General features: G+C 34.9%; 1 protein-coding gene across 5 annotated transcripts in view; it reads right to left on the bottom strand.

Moving 5' to 3' along the window:
- Positions 1 to 1,319: 1,319 nt before the first annotated feature.
- The window catches only part of PDCD10 (programmed cell death 10), a 46,710-nt gene continuing 36,141 nt past the window's right edge, over positions 1,320 to 11,888 (bottom strand). For all 5 annotated transcript variants that reach the window (XM_055569158.1, XM_055569159.1, XM_055569162.1 and 2 more), the window contains 4 exons: positions 10,761 to 10,887; positions 5,393 to 5,471; positions 5,003 to 5,085; positions 1,320 to 1,806 (listed from right to left, as the gene is read on the bottom strand). In XM_055569158.1, coding sequence (XP_055425133.1) covers positions 1,725 to 1,806; positions 5,003 to 5,085; positions 5,393 to 5,471; positions 10,761 to 10,887 — 371 coding nt within the window. In that variant the 3' untranslated portion in view covers positions 1,320 to 1,724. The remainder of the gene's footprint in view (positions 1,807 to 5,002; positions 5,086 to 5,392; positions 5,472 to 10,760; positions 10,888 to 11,888) is intronic.

Raw genomic sequence — 11,888 nt, 5'->3', positions numbered from 1 at the left:
CAACAAATGTCTCCTTTCTTCCTTCCCTCGGGAGCCACGTTTCTGTTCTCTGCAGTTGTATCTGACTCCCTGACCCCAAAACACACACCACTAGGATCGTGTAAGAAACTGAATTATCCTGAGACTAAATCTCCTTTCTGGAGGTAAATTTCATGAAAATGGAAAAAAAAAAATGGAGATATTGCATAGTAGAATAAAAAGATAAAAAACATTAAAAAAAATAAAAAAAGATGAGCTGAGGCATGACTAGTTAACAGGTGAGTTTTCTTAAGGAGGGAAAGACAACAGGAAGACAGATAGTACTCGTTCATGTTAGAACAGTCTGCTGCTCAAAGAAAAGAAAAGCAATATTTTTTTCCTTCATATATTCACAAGTCTGTTTTGCAAATCACCATTCATCTGCTTCCAAGAGTGAAAAACAGCTTATGCCTAAAATACACAGTATTAAAATCACCAATTATACGTGTTTTACTAGCTAAGTATCACTGAAGAAAAAAAATCAGGATCATGTCTGTAAGTTATGATATTTCATTCAATTGTCTATCAGTTTTTTTGCTTTCCTCCACGTTTCCTGTTTACAGCTAAGTGGATGATTTCCTTTTGTATTGCTAATGACAGTAATTCTTTAAAAATCTATTTTCTAAAATGGGAAAATTTTAAAGAATTGCATTATAGCAAAAAATTTATATTGTCAACAGAAATTAGTTTAACATTTAAAATCTTTATAAAAGATAAACAAATTCTGATTTTTTCCTTTATTTTATCATAATTGAAAAATGAAATCACTTAACATGAATACTTGATACATAATTTCCTTAGAATTTCTCTATGGTGAAACAAAACTGTACATATTTAAAGAGTGTATATAATATTATTAACACTCATGACAATTTCAGACCAACTAGCATTGGTATAGCTTCAAATTACTATTAGTTGTGGCTATTTACGGAAAAAAGGCGCAAAGCTTATTAGGGCCCAGCATACCAGAAAGACTTAATCTTACATTGTCACAGAGCTCAAAAATGGCAGCAGAATGTGAAGACACTACAAACTGCCATCTGCTTCTCATAAGTCTCTTAAAACAAAGGCTGGAAAAATACTCAGTACCTCAAATATAGTAACTAACAAAAATAGCTCCATCAACTTTTTGCCCAGAGTGATTAAGGACAAAAAAATACGAATTCTTGTTGCTTTATTATCCGATAAACTGCTAATAAGCTCCCCTTAGAAGTTCTTTAGACATTACACCAAGTTGTCTTGGTCTTCTGATCATATATATATTCACATATATATATGCATTTTTTTCAAGTAAAGAAATGTTTAACAGATGTAAACTATTTATTGAATATTTGCCACCAAATATTGTTAAATACATTATCTTGCAGCATATCGCTTTCAAGTTAAAATGTCAGAAACAAACACCAATATTTACACTTTTTTTAAGGAATGTTATATAATGACACATTAAGGCGTAAATTCTTTTGGCTTATAATTCTTAAAAGAATGATAATAGCAAAAGTGATGCAAAATCTTCAGTGTGAGATTATGATTAAGCTACATTTTACAAAAATATGGTGTAAGATGGCAATAATCCCATTCAACATCCTGGATTATTAAATCCCTTCAGGAGGGATTGATAATTTATACAGTCAAACTTTAAAATTTACAGATAAAGGCAGTCCAATACTGCCACTGAGAAGTACATCTCTTAACATATACAACTCTCAGGCCACAGTTTTGAAGGTCTGAAGTATCAAGTTGGTTTGATGAATTAGTCGGTTGGCACTTATGAACACATTTATTGCCCTGTTTCAAAAAAAAAAAAGAGTAAGTATTAATTTTATCCAAAAAATTAATCCTTTAAAAATATTTATACTTAAAATGCCCGACTAGCAGCAGCAATAAAATCTATTTAAGAACAACAACAACAACAAATGCAAGTTAGTACTGAGTAGCAACTTTTATTCCAGCTTGGAAGTGTCCTGCATCATTGGAAACTATCTAGGAGTTACTGCCCCCTAGTGGTCCTGACTGGCAATAAGGTGTTGGTGGGCTACTAATGATGGGTGGTGCCTCAACAACCAGAGTTCATTTTATAGGTCGAACAAGTAACTGGCCAAAGAGGAGGATTCGAATGTAGAATGTAGTCTCCAGCTGTGGTTTCACAGAAGTTATCAAAATAAGACCTGCTAAAATACCATATTCAGTCTCAAAATTTGTATATCAATGGGATGATACTTGGGAAAAGGTTCATTACTTTGAATCTGATTCATCCCTATCCTTACCTTCCTTCAAAAAAAATTGAATTACTTTTAGAATTAATATACTTTTAAAACAAAATAATCATGTGGTTTCAATATTTAAGAGTTGACAATGTGTAAAAGTATGTTCTTAAAAATTATTTCATTCTGAACCACATTTTCTATCAGCCCATCCTCATGTGATCTGGAGCACAGAGCTGATGCTAGTCCCCCTGCGTGGCCTTATCAGTTTCTCAGGAGCATAGCTAAAGCTTGTACAATCACCCCTTAGTATCAGAGAACGACTGGTTCCAGGAGTCCCCTCAGAAACCAGAATCTGTGGATGCTCAAGTGCCTTATATAAAATGGTGTAGTATTTGCACACATCCTCCAGTAATATCTCTAGATTACTTGTTATTCCTAATATAGTGTAAATGCAATGTAAATAGCTGAAGTACAATATAAATGCCATGAAACTTTCTGGAATTTCTTTCTACAAAAATTTTCAACTGGCTGAATCCAGGGATTTGGAGTTTCCCAGGTGGCTCGGTGGTAAAGAACCCACCTGCAATGCAGGAGATGCTGGCTTGATCTCTGGGTTGGGAAGATCCCCTTCTCATGGGGAGAAGGCTACCCACCCCAGCATTCTGGCTTGGGAAATCCCATGGACAGAGGAGCCTGGAGGGCTACAGTCCATGGGGAGCAAAAGAGTTGGACACTGAGCAACTAAACAATAACAAAGGGATTTAGAACCTATGGATACGAAGGGCTGACAGTATCTTTATCTTAGGCATTCCTCAACAAAGGGGGCCTAGGAAAAATTAAATGAATCAATGCAAATTCATCCTCCTATTGAAAAATGCCTCAAAGATCAAGCTCTAATTAATAATTTTCAACTTTGAGGACACAGGGAGAAAACTTGTGGTATGTTATTCATATGCAAATAATGGTAAATTAAAGAAGCTGCTGAACGGAGAAAAAGTAGTAGCAGGGAACCTGAATAATCCATATGCCTGTTTAAGCTGTTAAAAATAACTTTGGGACCAAGGACAAAGATTTTTAAAAACTGAACCCAAGTGATTCTACTGTACAAACAGGGATGAGAGTAAATAATTTCACATTAATCAAAGTTATGCTCTAAATGAATTTCTACCTTTTAATGTGCTTATCCCATATTGTTCTTAATTAATCAGTATCATAAATAATCTCCTTAATGCAAATTATTCTTTTGATGTGCTTTTTGGTTATTTGGACTTAGCAGAGGAGACCAAAGAAAAACAGGTGTAAGTTTATTTTCAGAACACACCTGCCAGCTTATTAAACTAAATCAACAAGGTACATTTTCCTTTACACAACCTGAGTAGCAGTATTAAACAACACAAAATTATTAATAATATTTAGCTCAGTATCTTTAATTTGTAATAAAATGGAAATATTTCAATCTGTTTGAACTATTAAAAATGACTCTGAAAATCATTATACCATTCTAATGTATTTTATTACTTTTTAATATTACTACAATAATACTGTAATAGTTTGACATGGAAATTGGGATCTTACAATGTCAGGGGTGGGACAGGATGTTAAAGCTCCCTGCCAACGATAGCTGAAATAATCACTGTTTATTCTTCTGCTTCAAGCACTGATAGAAAATGGTCTTGTCCACAAAATTCTATTTGAGGTACAAAGAATTCTCTATAAAGTATGAGGTTGCAGAAGACATAGCCTTTGGATCCGTTTATACATTGTATGTACACGTGTATTATACATAAATCACATAGTATTTTTTGGTTTTCTAGAATGTTCTGTAGCCGAGTGTATGTAGATTTTAAAATAATATCTAATTTACCTTTTTAGTATACTTTCTGTCTTAAAGAAAGCCTCTCTTCTAGGACAGTGGATCACAACCTTTTGTGGCCCTTTAAAAACACATGAAGTACTTTTAAAAAACACCTGAGCCTGGGCCCACTCAAGCCAATGGAATCAGAAGCTCTGAAGGTGGGGTGTCAAGGCACTGGGATTTTAAAACACTGAATACATGTGATTTTAATGTGCAAAATGGATTGAGAACCACTGTTTTAACTATAGTACAACAGTTCTTAACAGACCTGTAGCATCCATATCATCTAGAAATTTCTTAGAAATGTTACTTCCTGGGCCCACCCTAGACCAACAGAATCAGAAACTCTGGGTAGGACCCAAAAACATTTTGTCTATAACAAGCCCTCCAGATGACCCTGAGGCTATTAAAGTTTGAGAATCACTGCTTCAGGGGTTGGTAAAGTAGCCCAGTAAGCCAAATCTCACTACTGTATGGCCTGAAAGTTAGGAATACTTGTACATTTTTAAACAGTAAAAATTTTTTAAAAATCAAAATAATATTATGAGACAGTTGAAAATTATTCAATTCAGTGTCTATAAAGTAAGTTTTTATTAGAACGCAGCCACAAAATGCTCACTTGTTCCCGCATTGTCTACAGCTGCTTCTGCACTACAGCGGCGGAGGTGAAGTGCTACAGCTGCGGCAAGCGCACCAAGTTCAAGTATCTGCATCCGCCCTTTTCAGAACAAGTCTGCAACTGCAGCTCCAGGCTAGTCATGGCTGGATTATCAAACACTCCCTTTCCATTTTTAACAGTCTATCTTAGTTGTTCACTTAAGTATTAATAATATAGTAAAAGAGTTAAATACATATGGTTTCAGTATTATAGAAAGCCACATAATTTTATAATTTTAAAAGGGGGATAAATGATAATACTTACTTGCCATCTTTAAAATAGGTTTTCAGAGTATCACTGAAACTTTTAGAGTACTTTACGAATTCTTTCTTTTGGTGTTCAAGTGCCTACAGACATCAAAAATAATAATAATAAAAAAATAAAAAACAAGTAAGAAAAGAGAAATAACACAAAGGCCAAAGTCAGAGACAGAAGATTACACAGAATTAAGAATACACCTTATATTACAGATAATCAGTTTTAGGAGTATTCACTTAAATACACATTTAATAGCACATTCAAATTCAAGGACAAATCCAGTCATTAATGATACAAAACCATTTTCAATAATTCAACAGTCTTATTATTCAATAAAACAACTAGATGTAAACCAACATCTAAGGTGGCAGCTTGTAAGGTTTCTACTAAACTTACCCTGCGGTTCTGGTATTGATATTTCTTGAAGACATTGTTTACTGTATCAAGAAGTTCTTTTATTGCACTAGCTATATCCCTGTTGGGTGAGGAAAAAAAAGAATCTTCTTAAAATCAGTTTCATTTGAAAGAAGTCTCTATACACAGCTATGTTTAAGAATCACTATACTTAATTACCATATGAACACTGTATCAAGCCAAATATTTGACTGGCTGGTTAAGTGGGGGATTTAGCCTGTATCCTCCTGTGATCCCAGCTACTCTAGCACTGCTGAGGAAATACTACACAACATCAACTTTACCAAAACATTTTCATTTTATTCAGCATTACCTACTCAAATTTATAAGAGACCTCTGACTCTCATCTTTTCCTGTTATGACTTTTCCTTTCTCATGTAGGTGAATTTGAGCAACTGTATTATTCACTTTTGCTATCTCATGAACAATTATATGAAATTTTGCTATTACATGTAACTCATTCCTGTATTTAAAACACTTCAAATTATAGACCTATAATAGTTTCGATGTTTAAAATATTTCCTGCTCAGATGTAGCTCTTCTCCCTTAAGACACAGTTATGTAGCCTCCTCTCTAACAACCACATATTCTCCTCTTTCAAATCTTTGCTGTCACTATTTTCCTTAGAAAATATATTTATATTTCTGGGAAAGACAAAATCAGAATATTCTTCTACCTTAACCTTTCCAACAATCATCCTTTGACTACATGTGCATCAGCATTTTTCTCCCCTTTCTAAAGAGAGAAGAAATCAATCATTCTCATTTGAGTTGACTTTTCTTCCTATCCCTGTATCATTTTTAAAAATTCTCATCTTTTCTATATATGCCCTTTTCAATTTCCGTGTTCTAACTTCATAGCAATATTCTAGCAAACTGAACTTATTGTAATTCTGTATTCTCAAACAGCCTCTCAGTCTCTAAGGAAAATCTTCTCTTTTTCATATCCATTCTCTTAGCTGTTAACTGCTACAAATTTTGCTGTTCAAATGCAATGCAAGTGTAAGGAGATGAATTAGTAAAACATCAGTCTAGACTACCCAAAACACAACCTTTTATTACCTACCTTTTAATCACAAATGTCAGATTTTAGTTATTTCATACTTAAAACATTTCAGCTAAACTATTTAAAGAAAACCAAAAAGCTCCATGTCCAGATTTTTCTGTTTCACAGTTTATTTTTAGTAAATAAGCATATGGAAATTCTAAAACTTACAAATATAAAAGCTTTTAGTATAAAAAAGCATTTTAGTTTATTCTGCAGTAGTAATGACCTTCTAATTCAATATTTCAATAAATATTTCCTTATTACCTCTTGTAAGTCACACGTCGGTAACAGGCTAAAACATTAAAACATCAGATATTCAAAAAGGACAATAAGTTTACATAGAAATTATACCTGTCCACTCTTTTTTTTTGACCTCTAGTAATAACAATTTTTAGTTACATTAACTGTTCCTTTATGTTTTCAGGAAAGCTGTATCCCTGTATTGCTGTGACAGGCATTAAGCCCCCTACTGCTTAATGACGGTGTCGTACAAACCATCCTATTATGTGAGAAAAATGACAATTTCAACAAATTAAAAAATGTCCAATCTCTGGATATGGAAGATTCTTCAAATACTGTGGGTTTGAAGTAAGCTTATTCAAAAGGAATACAATAAAGCAAATTACAGCAATCAGACAGCTGTTTATAGACAACCATATTTTGTAGTATACTTTATGGAATATTGGGAATCTGTACTTCAAAAGAGAAAAAAGCTCCCCACATGATTCTGCTGATGAACCAGGTTTGGAAACTACTGTTTGGGAACTCAGAACCTAAAGTTGAGCTTTGATCCACTATTTGCCACAGAGCTTTATAAAGACCAAGATTGTCTGTCCCTAGGCCTGGCCTTCTCGAAGATAATCTGCAGCAATTTATGTCAAATATTAGATGATCTGTGTGTACACAGAACCGCATCTTCATTTACAGCACTAAGCTTTGCGCCAGAGAAGGTAGTTAACAACCTGAGGGTTTGTGTCCTGAAGAGAAAATACCAGCACACGCGCGCGTGCACACACACACACAACTTCAGACAATTAAACAAATAAAAAACTGAGGAAAACCTGAGGGGTAAAACAATTGTAGTGCATCCCTGGGTTGGGAAGATCCCCTGGAGAAGTGCATGGCAACACACTCCAGTATTCTTGTCTGGAGAATCCCATGGACAGAGGAGCCTGTCACGCTACAGTCTATGGGGTCGCAAAGAGTTGGACACAATGGAGCAGAGTTTGGAGTTTATGAATTCTGCGATAAGAGATATATAGGATGGATAGAGTAGGAAGGAATTTTAGCAACTTGCATGTATTTAGTGGGACAACTTTGGGGAAACATATATACTGAAAAGGGCAAGAGGCATCAGAAGAAATGCAATACATCTTACAAAAAACTTGCATGGGACAGTAGAACTTCTGTCACCCAAATTTGTGTAATTATGTTTATACAAACATACTGCAGGAAGGAAATTCCTATGCTGTATGTTCAGTTTGGTCTAGACTGGACACCCCGGAAAAGCTATTTTGAGGCCATCATCAAAACCAACCCTTACAAACCCTCACCTATGAATATTCAAATATAGATAAGGGTAAAGAGTTAAATGCAGAGATTTCTGGACTATTAAATCCAGTTTCCACTAGTTATCTATTAATTGGAAAGTATCCTAAGAACTAATTTTATAAAGTATTTGCATAAGCTCAAATGTAGTCAAACAAACATTAATCAAATCATTTTTCCTATTCAACTTCATAGAGGGAAAAAACAAATCTTATTTCACAATGCTTTGTGTGCTGTGGTGCTAGATTCTGTGCTAGGCACTACGTATACCATTTTCAATTCACAATTGTTACCCTCATCTTCACAGGCAGAAACTAGAGTCACAGAAGCTAAGCAACTTACCAAGGTCGCAAAGCAAACTGTTAGCAAGTCAAACCTAGGTCTGCCAGTACATACAGATATTTGTCCTCTGACAGGAGTTACCTTCTCACACAGCATTTTGTACAGTGCTAAGACAGTAAGTATTTGATATAGGTATATTGAAAAGTATTGTTAAAATAATGAGAGAAGAGGATATTCACCTTAAGTATGAGAAAGTAAAATAAAACTGCACAATATGCTGTGCTTGAAGGATAAACTGTTTTTATTTCGGCTCAATTTTATCCACTAATTTGTCAAACAATTAACAGCAGTAACAATATATATCAAAATTTATCTATATGTGTCAGTGATACAAATAGCCATAGCCACCCATGCTAATACACACATGGTTAAATTTCAGTCTTAGAAACAATACATATTATCAACAAAATTTCCATGGCAAGTTATCCCTCTTAAAATGGATACAAAATAAATTTTAATTGCCAGTAATCTTAATTCAGTTGTGCAGAGCACACTCCAGAAAACAGAACTGAAATACTATTATTGCCCCATAAATGAGAGACAAGACCCTAATTCAGCCTCTGTCAATGACTAAGGACAAAGCTCAGAGACTCCTGACATCAACTTCCTTATGATTAAAATGTGGCTGGTAGTAAAGTAGTTTTCAAACTCTCTCTCTTTAGAGTAACAATGGGTTTAGCAGAGATGAGTCCGGGAGTCCTTGAAGTGGAAAGAGGGTATCAAAATAGCAGGCTGAGGGTTCTGGGCATACCATCTCACTTCCAGTTTCAACCACAACGCTATTTTCCCTCTTACCTACTGACATCCAATATACAGGATGTCCTTTACCAGGCCTCTTCCAAACAGCAGGAACATTCTTTTTTTCAATCACTTGATTAGATTGACATTATGAATCTCTATGATTGGCAAGCACCAGAGAAGTCCTTGGAGTCAGTCTGCTTAAGTTCCAACCAGGTTATAGAAATATAGCATATGATTATCGAAATAAATTATATTATTTAAAAATTCTAGAAATACGTGTTTAAACAGCTGTGTTTGAGATCACTGACAATTATCCTTTTACGGGCCAAACATGTTCACTTTACACAAAACTGAAAATAAAAATCTGTAATAAAAACTACTAAAGAAAGCTGAGGCTTGCCAATAAAAGTAAAAATATTTACCTTAAGGTCTTAGTCTCAGTGACATGGACTTTGACTAGTCAATGTAGTCTTTTGTACTTTCTGATACTCAATCAGAGGACCAAAAAGAACACAGTCATTCCTTGATAGCCGAGTTGGTACCTATTACCATCATTTTCTAAAATGGGTCACACTTCTCCCCCTATCCCAATAAAATGTAGCCAATCAGCTAAAATATAATTTTGCTATGTGAATTACAAAGAACACTCTTCCTGTGAGATGTATGGTAATATTTATTCCAGGGGAGCCTCCTTCAGTTCTTGAAAGATATAATGTTATGTTGCAGCTTCTTCCAGAAAAAGATTTGTGCTAAATCCTTCCTTTCTAGCAATTTTTTAAAAAGTCTGGTTCCAGTAGTGCTTACCTGCTTTTTTAAAACTTGTTTTAATTGGAAGATAATTGCTTTACAGTGCTGTGTTGGTTTCTGCCATACAACATGAATCAGCCACATGTAGACATTTGTCCCTTCCCTCTTGAACTTCCCTCCCACTCCTTTCTAGCAATTTCTACTTGTTTCACCAAAAGGTTGCACTGATAGTCCCACTAGTTATTCCCAGTTTTGTGTTCTACCCATTGAGGTGAAAGAAAATTATCAGATTCTTTAGTTTAAAAATACTCATCTAGAAATTACGTTTGGAGTTCCCTTCTGACTCCTCCACCCTCTCACCCCTGAGAATGCCCCTGGGTGGAGGTGCTGTGTCCCTGTTTGAGAAGAACCCTTCTTGCTGCTGCCCATCAGCATGCTTCCTGGCTGAACTGAACTGTGTCAGCTCAATTTCTTTCACTCTACATCCCAAATGCAAGGATTTTGGGAGGTTCACAATTTGGTCAGTATTAGAAAGTGTTATTTACAACTAACAGTACATCATTATGCTAGTAACGTGAACTATTTCTGAAATAAAAATCAGTATTGGTATCCTTTGTTATCAATCTCTTCAACTACCCTCTTCACTTTAATCTGACATTTACATTCTTCCACTTACGAAGTTCAAACTGCATTCTAGTTTATGTACATTCCATTCTGCTTTTAAATGAAACATTCTAAAATATTTTACTATACTCAGAAGCCAGAGGCAGTTTAGAAATTAATAAAAAATATGGTAATTTTCAAATTTTTAATTTCAAATTAGTATTTCAACTTAAAATTAATGTCATACCACAGTAAAACATCTAAAATGAGTGGTCCTTTTGAAGTACTTAAAAAAAGAAGAACCAAACAAAAAGCTGCTTACTTGATTGTCTGCAGAAACCTCACTCTGTCGTTGATCTCATCTGGGATCTTACTGAGAATTTGTTTAAGTGCTCGTGCCTTTTCATTTAGGTCCTGGAATTCTGGCTCTGGTCGTTCAATCATATACTCTGATGAAATAAATACGTAGTAAAAAATATTATGCAACTTGCTGCCAAATTCAAGTCTAAGAATTTCCAATGTGTTGGTCAAGGAGGTGAGTGGGGAAATAAAAGGCTAGAAAACTAGGAAGAACAAGGTTGCAAAGCAGAATTAATTACAGTTTAACTTAGTTCAGTACTTGTATTAGGGTCTCTCCAAGTAAAATATCAGAAGATAAAAAAATGAACATCTTCAATATGGGATAAATGGAAATTCCATGAAATCTTAGAAATAAATAAAATTTTAAAGGAAGGCTTAATCAAATTTTTCAGGCCTCTCAAGTTACATTTCACAAGGAACATTTGGTAAGTAATGACATTTGTAACAAATACAATGGCAATATATATCTGCCAATGGTGAATATGAGTTTAATTAAAGAAACCTCTACATTCAACATACAATGGCTCGTTACATCAAAACTCCAAACCTACTAAAGTCTTCAGCACATTCTTGAAATCTCACTTAAAACAAAAATACCACCATAGAAAGTCCAACATAAGGCTTGGTATCACAAAACAGCAACTTTGGTAAGGAAGTTTAGTCAGATGCAGCAAAGGCAAAAACTTCACAACCAGATTCACTGTAGGCTTGCAAACATTACAACTCTACCAACTCATCAATACAACCTGGCCTGACAGGCTGCCAGGTGTTCAATCCAGAATAATAATGAGGACTTTCTCATAATTTACAGAATCAGTTAAAACATCTATTTTTGTTCTCCCTTAATAAACATGAGAAATTATACCTCTATGTTTTTCTAAATTACAGGGAAAATGACTACTAAATTGAAGTGAAACCCAGGGCTTTCTAGGTGGCTCAGTGGTAAAGAATCCACCTGATAATGCAGGAAATGCAGTAGACAATGGGTTTGAACCCTGGGTCGGGAAGATCCCCTGGAGAAGGAGATGGCAACCCACTCCAGTATTCTTGCCTGGAGAATCCCACAGACAGAGGAGCCTGGTGGGCTACA

Source organism: Bubalus kerabau, chromosome 2 (genome assembly GCF_029407905.1).
Source record: "Bubalus kerabau isolate K-KA32 ecotype Philippines breed swamp buffalo chromosome 2, PCC_UOA_SB_1v2, whole genome shotgun sequence".
In the NCBI taxonomy this organism is placed as follows: domain Eukaryota; kingdom Metazoa; phylum Chordata; class Mammalia; order Artiodactyla; family Bovidae; genus Bubalus; species Bubalus kerabau.
Note: the sequence above shows the minus strand (reverse complement) of the source record. Positions and strands in the feature narration are given on the sequence as shown.